This window comes from Delphinapterus leucas, chromosome 11 (assembly GCF_059928025.1).
Source record: "Delphinapterus leucas isolate spDelLeu-1000000601 "Yukka" chromosome 11, BTC_Dleu_Yukka2, whole genome shotgun sequence".
NCBI classification, from domain to species: Eukaryota; Metazoa; Chordata; class Mammalia; order Artiodactyla; family Monodontidae; genus Delphinapterus; species Delphinapterus leucas.
Window position 1 is genome coordinate 14,770,894 of NC_143139.1, and position 15,303 is coordinate 14,786,196.

The 15,303-nt window shown below is 34.4% G+C and overlaps 1 protein-coding gene across 6 annotated transcripts in view; it reads left to right on the plus strand.

The window, feature by feature from the left end:
• PIK3C2G (phosphatidylinositol-4-phosphate 3-kinase catalytic subunit type 2 gamma) overlaps positions 1-15,303 on the plus strand; it is a 385,825-nt gene that overhangs the window by 128,070 nt on the left and 242,452 nt on the right. For 4 of the 6 annotated variants that reach the window (XM_089920360.1, XM_089920359.1, XM_089920357.1 and 1 more), the window contains one exon: positions 5,952-6,140. The exons of 1 other annotated variant lie outside the window; for it this stretch is intronic. In XM_089920360.1, the coding sequence (XP_089776486.1) occupies positions 5,952-6,140 (189 nt within the window). The remainder of the gene's footprint in view (positions 1-5,951; positions 6,141-15,303) is intronic. One more of the 6 variants, XM_089920358.1, reaches the window with a different exon arrangement.

A 15,303-nucleotide genomic window follows, 5' to 3' on the forward strand; every position in this document is an offset into this window, starting at 1 on the left:
ACATGACTGAATCATCTCACCCTATAGGTCTTCACTTAATTGTGATCTTCTCAAAGAGCCCTTCTTTGATCACCCTACCTAATGGAGTTCTACTCTCTTTACAATCTATCTTATTACCTTTTATGTTATCACACTTAGCAGAATCTATTATCATCTTGTTTATTAATGTGTTTTTTTCCTTATTAGCTTGTAAGAACTGAGAGAACAAGGAACTATCTATCTTGTTTATCACTACATTTTCAGTGTTCTACACTGCGCCTGATAAATAATATGTGTAAAATAAATGTTATAATGAATAAAGTTCCTTTGCATAGAATTTGGTATAAAAATTACCTTAAGGATTGAAAATGTTGAAAGACTCTTATACTAGACTATTGTCATCTTAACTAGGTGAAGCATCTTTTTATACTCCTTAATCAAAAATATAAAACCTTGCATTTAACAAGTGTGTCACATATCAGAGGCTAATATATTTGTAATGAGAGATTTTTAATATATAAAAAGATACTATACTTTGAAATTTTAAAATATTCAAACAAAAAATATCAAAACCAACAAATAATAAGCACAGTAACTGCCTTTAAATATTAAAGGTTTGTGTTTTTAAATTAACCCCAGTGATTTCTAACTAGTCTTATACTTCAGTTTCTATTTAAGAGAATAACTTATACTATAAAATAAGTAACATTTTCCTCTGTTTCACCCACTCAAATACAATTATCAGTACTCAGTAGAGTACAATTTCATTCTGGACTGTGAAAACAGATGGAGACCAACCTTCAATGTGATAAAACTTGTGTTAGAAACAGATTAAATTCATTTTCAAAATACCACATTTTATCATTTAGTTGGTGACTTAATTATTCCTTCTTTCAAATTGATCAAATGTAATCAGTCAGAAAGTTCAGACTCAATGAAATTCAATGAAAATGTACCTGTAATATTTGTAAAACTAAGAAAAACACCTTCTTGATGACAGCTAAAAGAATATGTCAGATATAAAGAAAATCCTGGAACATAAGGTATAAAATAATTTGGTATGAAAGAAGTTATGCTTCCACTTCTGGCCATGAAGATTACCTATTACTAGACTAATCCTCCTGAATTAAAGAAATATGACACAAGAAAAATACATATGAAACAACTGCTCTCAGAAATTGAACAGATAGGCCTTAATGTGAACCCATGAATAAAGTGACTTTCAGCCTAGAGGCATTTTCTGTACCATAGATCTGGGAGATATAATTAAAGAAGAGCATGCAGGTCTTGCTGAGATTTTTAAAAAAAGGCAGAGATCGGAGTTTATTGATGCTGAGAAAGCTGGAATTTACAGAGCATAATAGTAGAGAAAAGGAAGATGTACAGGTTAGGAGCTACAGAAATATGTATTGGTGTCCCCTTATATATTTAGCTGAGTACTAAGCTACTCTTGAGCAGATAGAGATTTTGTAGGGATTGCAAATGAACTGCTACAGGGAGATGTGAAATAAATGTAGATTCTAGAGGTTGCCCAATGCTGGGAGACATAGAAATTCTGACTAGTAATAATAGAGAAAGATCACCACACCCCAGCATTCAATAAAGACATCAGAAAGATGCGTATTAGGAGTAAGTGTGCTCTAGGCCAAGATTAAGGAGTATACTTGGCCTAGCCTAACAAATCGTAAAAACAGGCCTCAAAAGGATCAAGCTGCTCTGCTAGTAATTAAACAGACTACTAAAAAAATTGAAACATTCAACACTCAAAAGATAGCAAAATGCAGAATTTTAAAGGTTTAGTGTACAATCAATAATTGCTAGACATAGGAAGAGTCAGGAATATATAACCATAGCCCAAGATGGGGCAAAGCAGTTTACAGAAACAGATCCAAATATTTTATAACTATTATAAAGACTTTTATGGATTTAAATAAAAAGATATGTATGAGTGAACAAATGAAGTCTCAGTAGAAAAATGGAAATTTAGGAACTGAAAAACAATATCTAAATTTTAAAAAAAATCACTGGAAAAGCTTAATAGATTGCATAATGAAGAAAAAAAGAACAGTGATCTTGAAGAATGGGCCATAGAAATTATCCGTGTTGAAGTACAGAAAGAACAAAACCTGAAAATAGTGATAGAGCCTTGTGACCTGTGGGGCAATATCAAGTAATATAATATGTGTGTATTGGACACACAGGAGAGAAGAGAGGGATTGAAGTAAAAAAAAAAAAAAAAACTGAAAGAAATAATAGCCAAAATTTTACAAGTTTGATTTAAAAAAAAATCAACCCACAGATATAAGAAGCTTAGCAAATCCCAAGCATGTGTGCATGTGCACACACACACACCACCTTAGCACATTATAGTCAAATTTCTGAAAACTAAAGATAAAGATAATTTTTTTTCTAACACATCAGAGAAAATCAACAAATTGCATCCATGGGAACAACTATAATTCAGCAGATTACTCATTAACTGAGGATTTCTCATTAGAAGCAATGGAAGCCAAAAGACATTATAACATTATCTTGCATTTTGAAAGGGGAAAAGAAAATACATCAACTTAAAATTCTATAACCAGTAAAATTAAGGCAAAAGTTAAGGCAAAATTAAAACATTTTCAACTAAGCACAGCTGAGTTAGTTATAAGCTCATCTGTACTATAAGAAATCTTAAAGAAAATATTTCATGCTAAAAGAAGTGATAAGTAGATGGACACTCAAATCTACAAGAATAAATGAAAAGCACCACAAAGGGAAAACAGGTAGATAATAAAAATACACATTTTTTACACATTTATTACTTTATTAAAAAAATAATTGTTTAAACAAAAATCACAATATACAGCTGGGTTTGCAATATATGAAAGTAAAATGTGTAACAACTACAATAAGAATGAGAAATAGAAAAATAAAAGCATAGTGTTCTAAGATTCTTATACATAAGGTAGTGTAACATTAATTGTGGCTGGCTGTGATATGCTAAAAAAGAATATTATAATCTTGAAAGAAAGCACACCCCCCCAAATTTTAAGAGTACATTTAAAAGTCAAAAAGATGACAAAAATTAAATTTAAAAAAATCCAAAAGAAAGCAGGAGAAAAGGAGAAATAGTTTGGACAAAAAAATTAATAACAATATGGTTGATTTAAACCCAATCATGTCAATATTCTGTTAAATATAAATTAATAAAAACCCCAGTTAAAAGGCAGAAATTGTTAGCCTACATTACAAAAGTAATATCCAACTTTATGCTGTTTACAGGCATATATTTTAAAATAAGAATTCAGCTTGATTATAGTTAAAAGAATGGAAGAAGATATACAAGGAAAATCATACCATCTTGAAATATTTGGAAAAAAAATTTGACAAAATTCAACACCCATTCATGATAAAAACTCACAAAACTAGGAGTAGAATGGAACTTCCTCAGACTTCAACTCCTGAGTTGAATCTAGATCTATGGAAAAATCTAGAGTTAACCTCGTATTAAGTGGTGCAAGAATGAGTGCTTTCCCCCTGAACTGGGAACAAAGCAAAGATGTTTGTCTAAATATTCCTCTTCAGTGTTGTACTGGAACTCCTAGCCAGTGCACTATGGCAAGATAAATAAGTGTTAAATGTATAGAAGTTGGAAAGAAAGAAATAAAACTTACTCTATTTTCATATGAGTGATTATGTAAGATCATTGCATTTGAGGTTAATGTGCAAAATGCAATTGTATTCCAGTAAAAAATAGAAAATAAATTTTATTTTTCAAAATTCTATTTACAATATCAACATCTCTACATTAAAAAGCACAAAGCTTTGCTAAGAGAAATGAAAGAAAATCTCAGTAAATGGAAGGATATATCATGTCATTGATTAAAATAACCCCTTTTGTTAAGATGACTGTTCTAGTCCTCCCCAAATTAGTGATAAAGATACAATTATACACCCGTTAGAATGTATAATTTCTTTTCAAATGATCAGTATGCTTTTAATTACACTCTGAAGACTTGGATAATTTTTTTTTTTTTTTTTTTTTTGCGGTACGCGGGCCTCTCACTGTTGTGGCCTCTCCCATTGCGGAGCACAGGCTCCGGACGTGCAGGCTCAGCAGCCATCTCCGCGGCATGTGGGATCTTCCCGGACCGGGGCACGAACCCGTGTCCCCTGCATCAGCAGGCGGACTCTCAACCACTGCGCCAGCAGGGAAGCCCGGATAATATTTTTAAATGGGCAAAAATCAAGTGTGGGCAAGAATGCCGTACAGTTGGTTCTATCATACCCTACACATGATAATGTGAAATATTACAACTACTTCAGAGAATAGTTTGACAGTTTCTTCAAAAGTTAAACAAAAATGTGACATACAACCAAGTCATTCCCCTCCTTGGTACTTTCTAGGGGAAATGAAAAATACACCCATATGAACACATGCACACAAATGTTCTCAGCAGCTTTATTCATAATATCCCCAAACAGGAAACAACACAAATGTCCATCACATATGAAAAAGGATAAGCAAATTGTGATATATTCATACAAAGGAAGAGTACTCATTAATTAAAAGGAATAATCTACTGATACACTCAACAATATGGGTAATTTAAAAAACATTATACTGAGTGAAAGAAGCTATAACTAAAAGAATATTTACTCTATGATTCCATTTATATGAAGTTTGAAAATAGGTAATAGTCTAAAGTGAAAGAAATCATACTAGTGCTTGCCTTTGGTGGCATAAGAAAACTTTTATATCTTGAAAAGTGTAGTTTTTACTTGATGTATGCATTTGGCAAAATTTAATTAACTGAAGCCATGCATTCTCTTTTATGTAAATTATGCTTCAATAAAAGAAGGTAAAAGAGAAAAAATCACTGTTCAATATTGAAAAAATGAATTCAGTTAGGAAAATATAACTTGTTTTAATACCATAGAAATAAGTTGGTTATGGAATTTTTTCTTCCAGGGCTTTCTGGTGAGGGAGGTAGTGACAAAACAGAAAAGGAGACTAAATGTACCTCAAAAATCATCCTCTATAATCCAGTTCTTTCACTTTGCAGATGAAGATGGCTTCAGAAGAAATTGTAGAGAAATATCGATATTTAAAGTCTTTCAATAATTCTTATTATCCTGCTTGGGAGTTTTAGTTAATTTAAGCTGAGCAACAGAGTATCAGTTTGGAGGAGACAGTGTTGAAAAGCTGTCATTGTCATGTGAGAAATGCTGTCCTTCAGCTGAACCATGGTCTTGAATGCTTTTGCTGGAGTGTAAGCAAAACACGGTAAACTGTCAGTGAATCAGTGGCCCTTGTCCTAGACTTAAATCTTCTGTTGGGACCACTCTCCAGAGGGGAATACTTGAGCACTTAAGGAAGTCCTATTCACTGGCATTTTAACCCCAAACTTCCAGCAAACTCTGAGAATTTAAAGCCAGAATCCAGGGATAAATTGAGATCTTTGTTTTTGGAGTTCAGAGCAAAAAGTTTTCTGAACTCTGATTGAAACTTACTTTGAAATGAAGGAATATGGTCTTCAAAATATGCCATTTCTCCACAGGCCCACTTGGGTCTAAGTTAATTTATAAAGAATGTAAGAAAGTAAATGGTTAAGCAACTTTGTTCTAAGTAGTACATGTTGCAGGATTCAGATAAACTTGGTCTGCCTTAAAAGAGACAGAGACTCTGCCAACCAAAATGACTTTTTTAAAAAAGTAGCAAGCATAAGAGTGAGGAAAAATAAATGTGAATTATCTGAACTGAAGTTTATTTCATTTTATTTTTCTATAAAAAAATAAATTTAGTGAGAAATAAGCTGATAAAATAACCTATCAAACTGTCCCCAAAAGATAAAGGACTTGTTTTCCAAAATAAACTAAAATAAAAGTCAAAGAACTAGACTAACATTTTGTACTGTGTATTTACAGCAAACATTTGTTAGTGTCGCAAACTCCAGTAAATTATAGTTTCCAATCTGGTTTTGCAGACTCTCTGAGGAAAAGAGAAGATACTTATGGTTTTATCGCCTCTACTGCAGTAATGAAAATTGCTCCCTTCCTTTGGTCCTGGGTAGTGCCCCTGGATGGGATGAAACAACTGTTTCGGAAATGCATACCATTTTGAGAAGATGGAAATTTTCTCACCCTTTGGAGGCACTTGGACTTTTGACTTCCAGGTAAGAATTGCATGACAGGCATGACATTACTAATGAGAAAAATTTGAAGAGAAAAGCTGTAGGACTATATGATTAATTCAATAGCAATTCCGTTTGTTTCCAATTTCAGTAGCTATGAATATTAAATTTAGATAAATGTAAACTATGAATATAAATTTTAAACAAATCTAAAATATAATTGTGTCTTCTGTACTAAACTTGAAGTATAATTAATGGCCATAGTATCTTAAATGGAGAGTCTACTTGCTGTTACAGAAATAACAACAAAAAAAATTGAATAGGGAAAAATAAAATTCTCTACTTGTCCCCCTCTCAAAAGAAAAGAGTTCTTAAAAATTAAAACAATATCTTTTACTACTGAAACATGCAAAGCCTGGCAAAATACCCTGCTTACAGTAGGTTTTCAGTTAATAAGCCAAAGATGATGACAAGAATAAAAGGAAAAGCTATCCCTTATATATTTTTCAGATCTTCCCTCAGAATAAAATGCATGGGGGTAGGGGATCTGGTGGGGCAATGACGTCATCTTCTAGTTAAGGAGAATCATGAGGGAACAAGTGTGGTGTCTGGCTCTGGTTTGGGGAAGCAGCTCTTCCTTGGCTTCTGTTTCATATTCAAAGCCAAGAAGAGATATTTTAAGTCTGTCTTGATGGCATCAGCTCACTGATGCCATGAAGAAAGTCTGCAATCTCTAGAGTCAGAGAAGAATTGTGACACCCAGTTCTATTCTAAATTCTCTCTCAAGATCCTGATGAAGGAGAAAGGAGGGAGAGAAAGTGACACAAAGGACTTTTCAAAGGATTTATTTAGGTTTATTTTAAAATTTGTGTCTTTTATAAAACTTCTAGCATGGGAAAGGGAGAGAAAGTGTTTTCTTTTTCTATTATTTGTAAGCGTTAATAGGTTCCGCTCAATCTTCCAAGCTCAAAATTTACAAATTATCGGGCTTCCCTGGTGGCGCAGTGGTTGAGAGTCCGCCTGCCAATGCAGGGGACACGGGTTCGTGCCCCAGTCCGGGAAGATCCCACATGCCGCGGAGCGGCTGGGCCCGTGAGCCATGGCCGCTGAGCCTGCGCGTCCGGAGCCTGTGCTCCGCAACGGGAGAGGCCACAACAGTGAGAGGCCCGCGTACCACAAAAAGAAAAAAAAAAAAAAAAGTTACAAATTATCTTAAAATCCTACATGTTTTGTGCCTCTCACATTGAATATTTTTTTCAGTTTTCTGATGTCTTCCATTAATTACTGCATGCCCAGATGCCCACTCTTCCTTGATAGATGATAGATAGATAGATAGATAGATAGATAGATAGACAGATAGATAGATATAGAATTTTTCTTTTAGTTGAGCTTGCAGCTTTTCCCCTTTTTATAAGGCTTCTTATAGGTGGATCCTTCCTTGATCTTGCCAAGTAAAATTGATCACATCTTCCTAGTACAGTGCTTTGTTTCTTTATGAATTACATTTTATTGCAATGTGTTTACATGCAACATGTGAAACATGTAATTTGCCCATATTGGACTGAGAGCTAGTTAAGGCAAAACATTTCATCATAGTGTTTCTGTTTCTCAAGGGCTTAATAATACCTGGGACATAGTAATTACTCAATATTGACTCAGTCACTATCAAAAATACATTATGATTATTTATACTACTTTATTTTAATATTTAAATTATATTATTTGAGGGAATCATTGATTATCTTTATTTCCTACATCTCCTTGTACAGGTGAATGAATTAATGAAATAATGCTATGATAAGAAAATCAATTAACAATTGATTGGTTTCATTGGAATTATTTACAGTTCATACTTGTGTTTCAAGAACTTTCTGGAAAAAAATAAGTTCTCATTTCCACCTTACTCCTAACATCTTTTTCTGATTTAGATAGATAAGAATAGCCAATATCTACAAAAATTTTTTGCTAAATTCTAGTTGTTTTTGGCTCAAGTAAGACTTAGAATATTAGCACAATTATTATTTTGTCATTCCTGAACTGATTAGCTCATAGAAATTTGGCTCAAAATATGAAGGTTAAAAAAAAAAAGTGAAGGTAACAATTCACAGAGTAAGAGAAGATTTAGCAAATCATATATCCAATAAGGGAATTGTATTCAGAATATATAAATGCTCTTACAACTCAATAACAAAACAATAAATAACCCAATTTTTAAATGGTCAGAGGAGGACTTCCCTGGTGGTCCAGTAACTAAGACTCCCACTCCCAATGCAGGGAGCCCGGGTTCGATCCCTGGTCAGGGAACTAGATTCCACATGCCACAACTAAGAGTTTGCATGCCATAACTAAACCATCCCGCGTGCCGCAACAAAGATCCCGCACACGGCAACGAAGATCCCATGTGCTGCAACTAAGACCAGGCGCAGCCAAATAAATAAATATTTTTTTAAATAAATAAATAGTCAGAGGATCCAACATTTCTCCAAAGAATATATACAAATGCCCAGTAAGCACATGAAAAGATGCTCAACATCATTAACCACTAGGGAAATATAAATGAAAACCACAATGAGATACCACTTTACACTAACTAGGATAGCTATAATCAAAAAGACAATAAGCATTGGCAAGGATGTGAATAAATTGCAAATCTCATATATTGCTCAAGGGAATGTAAAATGGGGCAGCCACTTTGGAAAACAATTTGTCAGTTTGTTAAATATTAAACATCAAGTTACCATATGACCCAACAATTCCACTCCTAGTTAATACTCAAGATAAATAGAAAGCAGGTTCACTCAAAAACTCCTACATGAATGTTCAGACCAGCATTATTTATAATAGCCAAAAAGTAGAAACAACTCAAATGGCCATCAGCTAATGAATGGATAGATAAAATGTGGTCTATCCATGCAATGTAGCAGTATTCAATAATAAGAAAGAACAAATATTAATATATGTTACAACATGAATGAACCTTGAAAACATGCTAAGCAAAAGAAGCTAGTCACAAAAGACCACATATTGTATGATCCATATATGAGATACCCAGAATAGGCAAATGGATAGAGACAGAAAGTAGATTAGAGATCACCTAGGGCTAGAGGAGAGGGAAAATAGGGAATGAGTACCAATGGATATAAGGTTTCTTTTAGTGATATGGTTCCACAACTCTAGAAACATGCTAAAAATCATTACTTTGTACACTCTGAGTGAATTGTATGGTATTTATATCTCTATAAAACTATTAAAAATATTTAAAGAGTAGTTGTAAAGGTAAAAACTATGACTATATCTCTAAAGCATAATTTTCTTACGGGACAACTTTCTAAAGTTTCTAAAGCATTAACTGGTGGTTTTTTTTTGGGGGGGGTAACTTATTATTGTTTTATTAAAATGTACCTTGGTCTACTTTAAAGACATTTAAATGTGTTAACTAATATTTTTTGTTAAGTTCATGTAATATTTCTTACAAAAATCTTTGTCAGAATGAAGCCTGTAATACTGATTAGTTTTCTTGCTTATAAAATAAGAGGATTCACTAGATGGACTTCAATATTCTGGTTTCTGATAACTAAGCATAATTCTGTTTATAGGAGCCTTCTCTACTTAAAGAGATGCTGAACATCTATTTGATTCACTTAATGTTTTAAATATAAAGATCAGATTTTTACTTAGTGCTCCTTAATACGACCTCGTTTTATTATCTACAATAACCTTAAGGCAAATACTATTATTATTCCAATTTTACCATTGAGGAAACTGAGGCTTACGGGGGTTAAGTTGCCCAACTGACATTAGTAAGTTAAGGAGCTAGAGTTAAATCCAGAGATTTGGAGATTGCAATCTTAACACTATGACTTACAGCCTTCCTACATAAATACATACTATTTGTTTACATACTAAATATGTAAATAAAACTATCCTAAAGTAGTTTGATTATAGTAAATAGCAGTACTTACTGTCTTATGCTTGGATGTTTCTACTTCACTGTGTAATTGCTTTTTTTCTGAATAACCAGATTTTTAGAGGTTATAGGGACTGGCTTCAAAGTAGAGAGCTGTTTATTAAGCGTCATTCAGGGAACTTAGTAGAAACTGGATTTATTTGCACATTGAACAGTTCCTTATCATGCATCAAAACAGGTCACTGAAAAGGTTGGAGTATTTCCATTGTACTTATCCTATGACTCCCACTCTCAGTTTAACTGAACTATTAAAAAACTTGAGGACAAGCTGTTTCCAGAAATGAACCTTTCAACTTCTCTAAATTCAAAAGCTGACTTCTCTGAGAACAAACAGTTTATGCTTGTTAAGTGAGTTGTCAGGGTGAGCTCTTCAGAAGTCTGTATTTTTTCTCCTTTGAATAGTCTTATTTTTTCGATGGCTTAACCTCCTGAGAACTGGTGTGCTCCATTACTAGCTTGGAAAATTTTTGCTATTATTGATTACTTAATCCTGTTTGAAGGTTCACCACCTCCTTTTGGCTTATTTTTAGCCAGAGACACGTTGAGATTTGATTTAGCTCGTGTGGGCCATAGGGTGTTAATATTTCCATGACTGAGTGTTAGCAGTGTGTTGTTCACCAGGTACTGATACTTCCATTAGAGAAGGCAGTACTGTCAGAATACCAGAGACCAAGGGCTAAGATCTGTAGTTCTTGGCAGATGGTTGCTGTTTTCTTGAACCCTGGTGCACAGGTGCAACTATTCAACTGCTAATAATAAGCAGAAATTACCCAAGGAATTAGAAGGCGGTTCAAGGGAGGTATTCATTTAAAAATAGTAACTCTAAATTGGCATCAGAGGATTACATCAGAAGCTTAAATAAAAATTTGACAAGGTACCAGAACTTGCCATCCTACATGATGTGCAATTATTGTTTTGCAGGAAAAAGAGCAATACTTAATAGGCAGTGCCTTAGCTTTCAAAATCAGTTTCCTTGGAAAAATGTTCCACAAAAATGTTTGCACCAAACCACTATATTCTTTATTGTAGAGATTAATTAATGTATGATAAAGCCATTCTTAACTAGCATTGTAAGCAGGCAGAGTAGAATATGGAAAAGGTAGACAGTTATAACTTCCACATCTGACTAAGTAATCAAGTGATGGATGATGGTGTATCCTTTCTGTTTATTTATTGAGCAAAAATATGTGTACATGGAAATTGGCATGCAATGAATCAAAGAAGCCGAATAGGTCATAATGACTGTCTCTAAACAGTTTACAGGGAAAGACTCAAACTGAAGATCACACAATATACCCTATACTATAATCAAAGTATTAAGTGCTATATGCCCCCAAGGAAGAGAGAGGCAAATTCTCTCAAGGAAAGTAAGAAAAGCTTCACAAAGCAATTAAATTCTGACTTGAAACATTCATAGGAATTTCCTGAATGGAGAAAAGAGAAAATGGCGTTCCAGGAAGAAAGACTAGCATGGTCACAGTTATGGAGGTTCAGAGAATAGTAATTTAATATAATATTAGAAGGGAATTGTACTGGGAGACAAGGTTGAAAAGAATGGTTCAGTTTAGGTCGTTTGGGGCCTCATGAGTCAGGTAATTACTAGGAACTAACTTTACTGCAGCCCATGGAATTTTAAGAATGGGAGTCATACAATCAGATTTATTTTATACAGGGATAATTCTGTGAATTATTGTGAAGGGTGGACTGAAAAAAGAATAGAATAAGAGCAAGGATATTAGATAGATGCAAGTATTGAAATAGTCTACTTGAAAAATAGTCTGGGCCTGATCAAGGCATCAGTAGAAATTTACAGAACAGATCTGAGAAACATTTCAGAGGAAAGTGAAAAAGAGAGAGGAAATAAGGAAGACTTGGAGCTTTCTGATTTGGGTAAATGATAAATAATTACATCATTAACCAAGACAAGAATTATAGAAGAAAGAGCAGATTTGGGTAGTGAAGTTGGATGCCATACTTCAAGGCCTTGAAGAGGAAATGGAGAAAAATAAATTGTGCCTCTTGGAATAGGATTGCTAGTAAAGGCAAGAAGATCACTAAAGTTGGAGGAGGTAAGAAAATGGTTGGTGTTTGGGGTTCATATGTTTGTTGAAATAAAAGAGCTTCAAGCATGTTTAAAAACTGAGATGAAAGATGCATGAAGGGAAGATCAGAAAACAGGGATGGGTGAACTGACAAAATGAGATGGCACCAACAGCCAACAACCTGTACCAAAAATGCAAATGGGAATTTTATCAAGGAGAGGAAGAGAGTAACTTGTTCCTCTCAGTTGGGAGGGAAGGAAAAATATGAATATGATTTTAGATAACTATGGATATGGAAGAGAAAAATGTGAAAGTTTCAGTATTCTCCATGAAGGGAGAGTCAAGGTGATATACTAAAAATGAAAAACATAGAAGTGCATAAACCCAAAGATATGTATCTTGCCTTTGTGTACTTTTGAAGAGTTTCTGGAGTTGCTTCCATATTTCATGGTTGGTAATATAAGCTTTGAAATCAAACATATCTGTCTCTGCCACTTATTACTTGAATGACCTTGGACAAGTTTTGGGAGTAATAAGCATCATGTACCTTGCAGGATAAAGTACTTATGAGACCTTTCCGTACATGCTGCCAATCATTCTTATCGTCATTATCCTCTTCATCATAACTATACTTTTTTTTTTTTTTTTTTTGCGATACTCAGGCCTCTCACTTTCGTGGCCTCTCCTGTTGTGGAGCACAGGCTCCGGACGTGCAGGCTCAGCGGCCATGGCTCATGGGCCCAGCTGCTCTGTGGCACGTGAGATCTTCCTGGACTGGGGCACGAACCTGTGTCCCCTGCATAGGCAGGTGGACTCTCAACCACTGCGCCACCAGGGAAGCCCCATAACTATACTTTTAAGAGAGTTCAGAGTTTTCAGATTTTTTTCAGTGCCAAATTGTAAATATCAATAAATTCATGGGAACAATTTCATTTCTAGTAAGCTTCACTAAGCTTAAATTCACTTGTCAAAATGTATATGTTAAAAGTTAGCAACTTAATAAATATTTGACAATGGAATAATGACTTATAGCTTACTTATTAAGCTCTTTTACAGTATGTTATGTGATTCGGCCTATAAAACAATCTCTTTAATATTGTTACCAACATCTACAAATTCCATTTTACTGATCCCCATTTTACAGATGAAGAAATTGAAACCCAATTTGTCTATTCATTCACTCAATAGGTACTTATTGATGGCCTACTTATGCTTGGCCCTGAAGCAAGCATATTAAGCAAAAAGATACATAATCTTGCCTTTATGGAGTTGTAGTCTACTGGAGGTGGGGAGAAATAGGCCACTACCAAATTATAAATGTAAAATAACAGGTGTTATAACAGCTCTGAGTGAAAAGCACATGGTTCCATGATAACATAAAGGACCCAAATCTTTTCTCCAGAGTGGGAAAATTCTTCCCTGAGGAAGTTATGTTTGATTTCAGATCAAAGATGAGTGGGAATGAATTGGTGAAAAAGGAGAGTAAGAGAAGAGCTTCCTGGGAAGAGGGAATCTATGAAATGCGGAAACTGTGTTTAAGAAACGGGAAGAGAGCCAGTGTGCCTGGAATCCAGGGAAGGAGTGTGTGATATAAGATGAACAGATATGTTCAGATGGAACTAGAAGATCATGTTAAGGTCTTCTAAACAGGACCATGTTAAGCAACTTGGTCTTTATTCTGATAGCAACAGGAAGGCCATAAATGATTTTCAGTGAGAGAATATTTTGAATTGATCTTCATCTTTCAAAGATTCCTCTGGTTTCTGAGTGAAGCATGGATTTGGTGAGGGAAGCAAAAGTAGATGAGAGAAGATGAGATAGGGAGCTATAGAAGTAGTCCAGGTGTCAGAGAATGGCAAGTCAGCCTTAGAAGGTGGTGGTGGTGACATAATAAAATGAAGAGAATCAGAACATTTAGAAGTAAAAATGACAGGATTGAATGGGGAGGAGTAGTGAAAAAGAGGGGTATCAAGGATTACTTTTTAGGTTTCTGTCTTATGTAAGTAGGAGGATAATAGAAGCATTCCCTAAGATGGGGCACGCTGGGTGACAAACAGATTATAGAACAAGAACACTGCAGTTCAGGGTTTGTATGTTGGCTTTGAGGTGTGCTTGAGATGACTGGTTGTGGTTCAACAAAGATATCTAAGCTAGAGACTCCGATCTGGAAATCTTCCAGAGAAGAATGTGAATTAAGTCAAGGGTGCAGATAAATTTGTTTAGAGAGAGAGGGCATAAGATAAGAAGAACCTTTATATTTAGATTCAAAATCCCTATGTTTTTTCTTAACATCATGCTGCTTTTGCATGTAACATCTAATGCATCCAAACACAAAATCTCTCCATTGTGCTTTCAATATACCACTTGCTTAAAATAGGACCTTTCTAAGCTTGTCTATAAGTAAAATCAAAATGCATTCATAAAGAGGAACAAAAGCAATAACTACTCTTTAATTTTAAATAATAATTTTAATTAATACCATGACTATATAGTTAATTCTCAATATCCATGCATAAGTCCATAGACTATCCATCAGGAAATGTCTGTACAGTTCCTATGTCCCTTTGGGCCTATGATTCATTCTTATTCCTTTTGGTTCATGACTAGACCAATGCCCCGATCCAAACAGACAAATTACACTGCTCACTATTATATGTCTCTTTGATCCATTTAGAATGAAATAAAATTAAAAATACACCCAAATTAGTCTTGTGTGTATCATATAAGCATATATGATAATATCTAGTCAAAAGATTAGAAGGCCTTGCTAGAAAAACTGGCCTAGTATTCTGGATATTTGGAGTCTAGTTGCAGTGTCACCATGAATGACCTTAGGAAAACAGCTCAAACTCTCTGAGTTTCACTTTCTTCATCTGTACAATCAGGAGGTTGAACCAGGTCTCCAAGTTTCCTTGAATTCTAATATTTTGTAATCATGTGAAAATTTTTGAAGGAACATGAGTTATTCAGTAGATAGAAGTTGACGATCATCTTAAAGAAGCCTTATTCACCATTTTTCCCAGGAAAAAATTTCTTCTGTCACGTCTGATTGTTTTTTGAAAATAGCAAAGATATTCATATTGACATTTTTCTTCCAAGTTGATGCTGAGTGTGTCATCAGACTCAAAACCTGTTGGAAAAACTGTTCTGTACTTCTGGTGGTTTTCTAATTCTAACCTGACATTGGGGCTTTTAA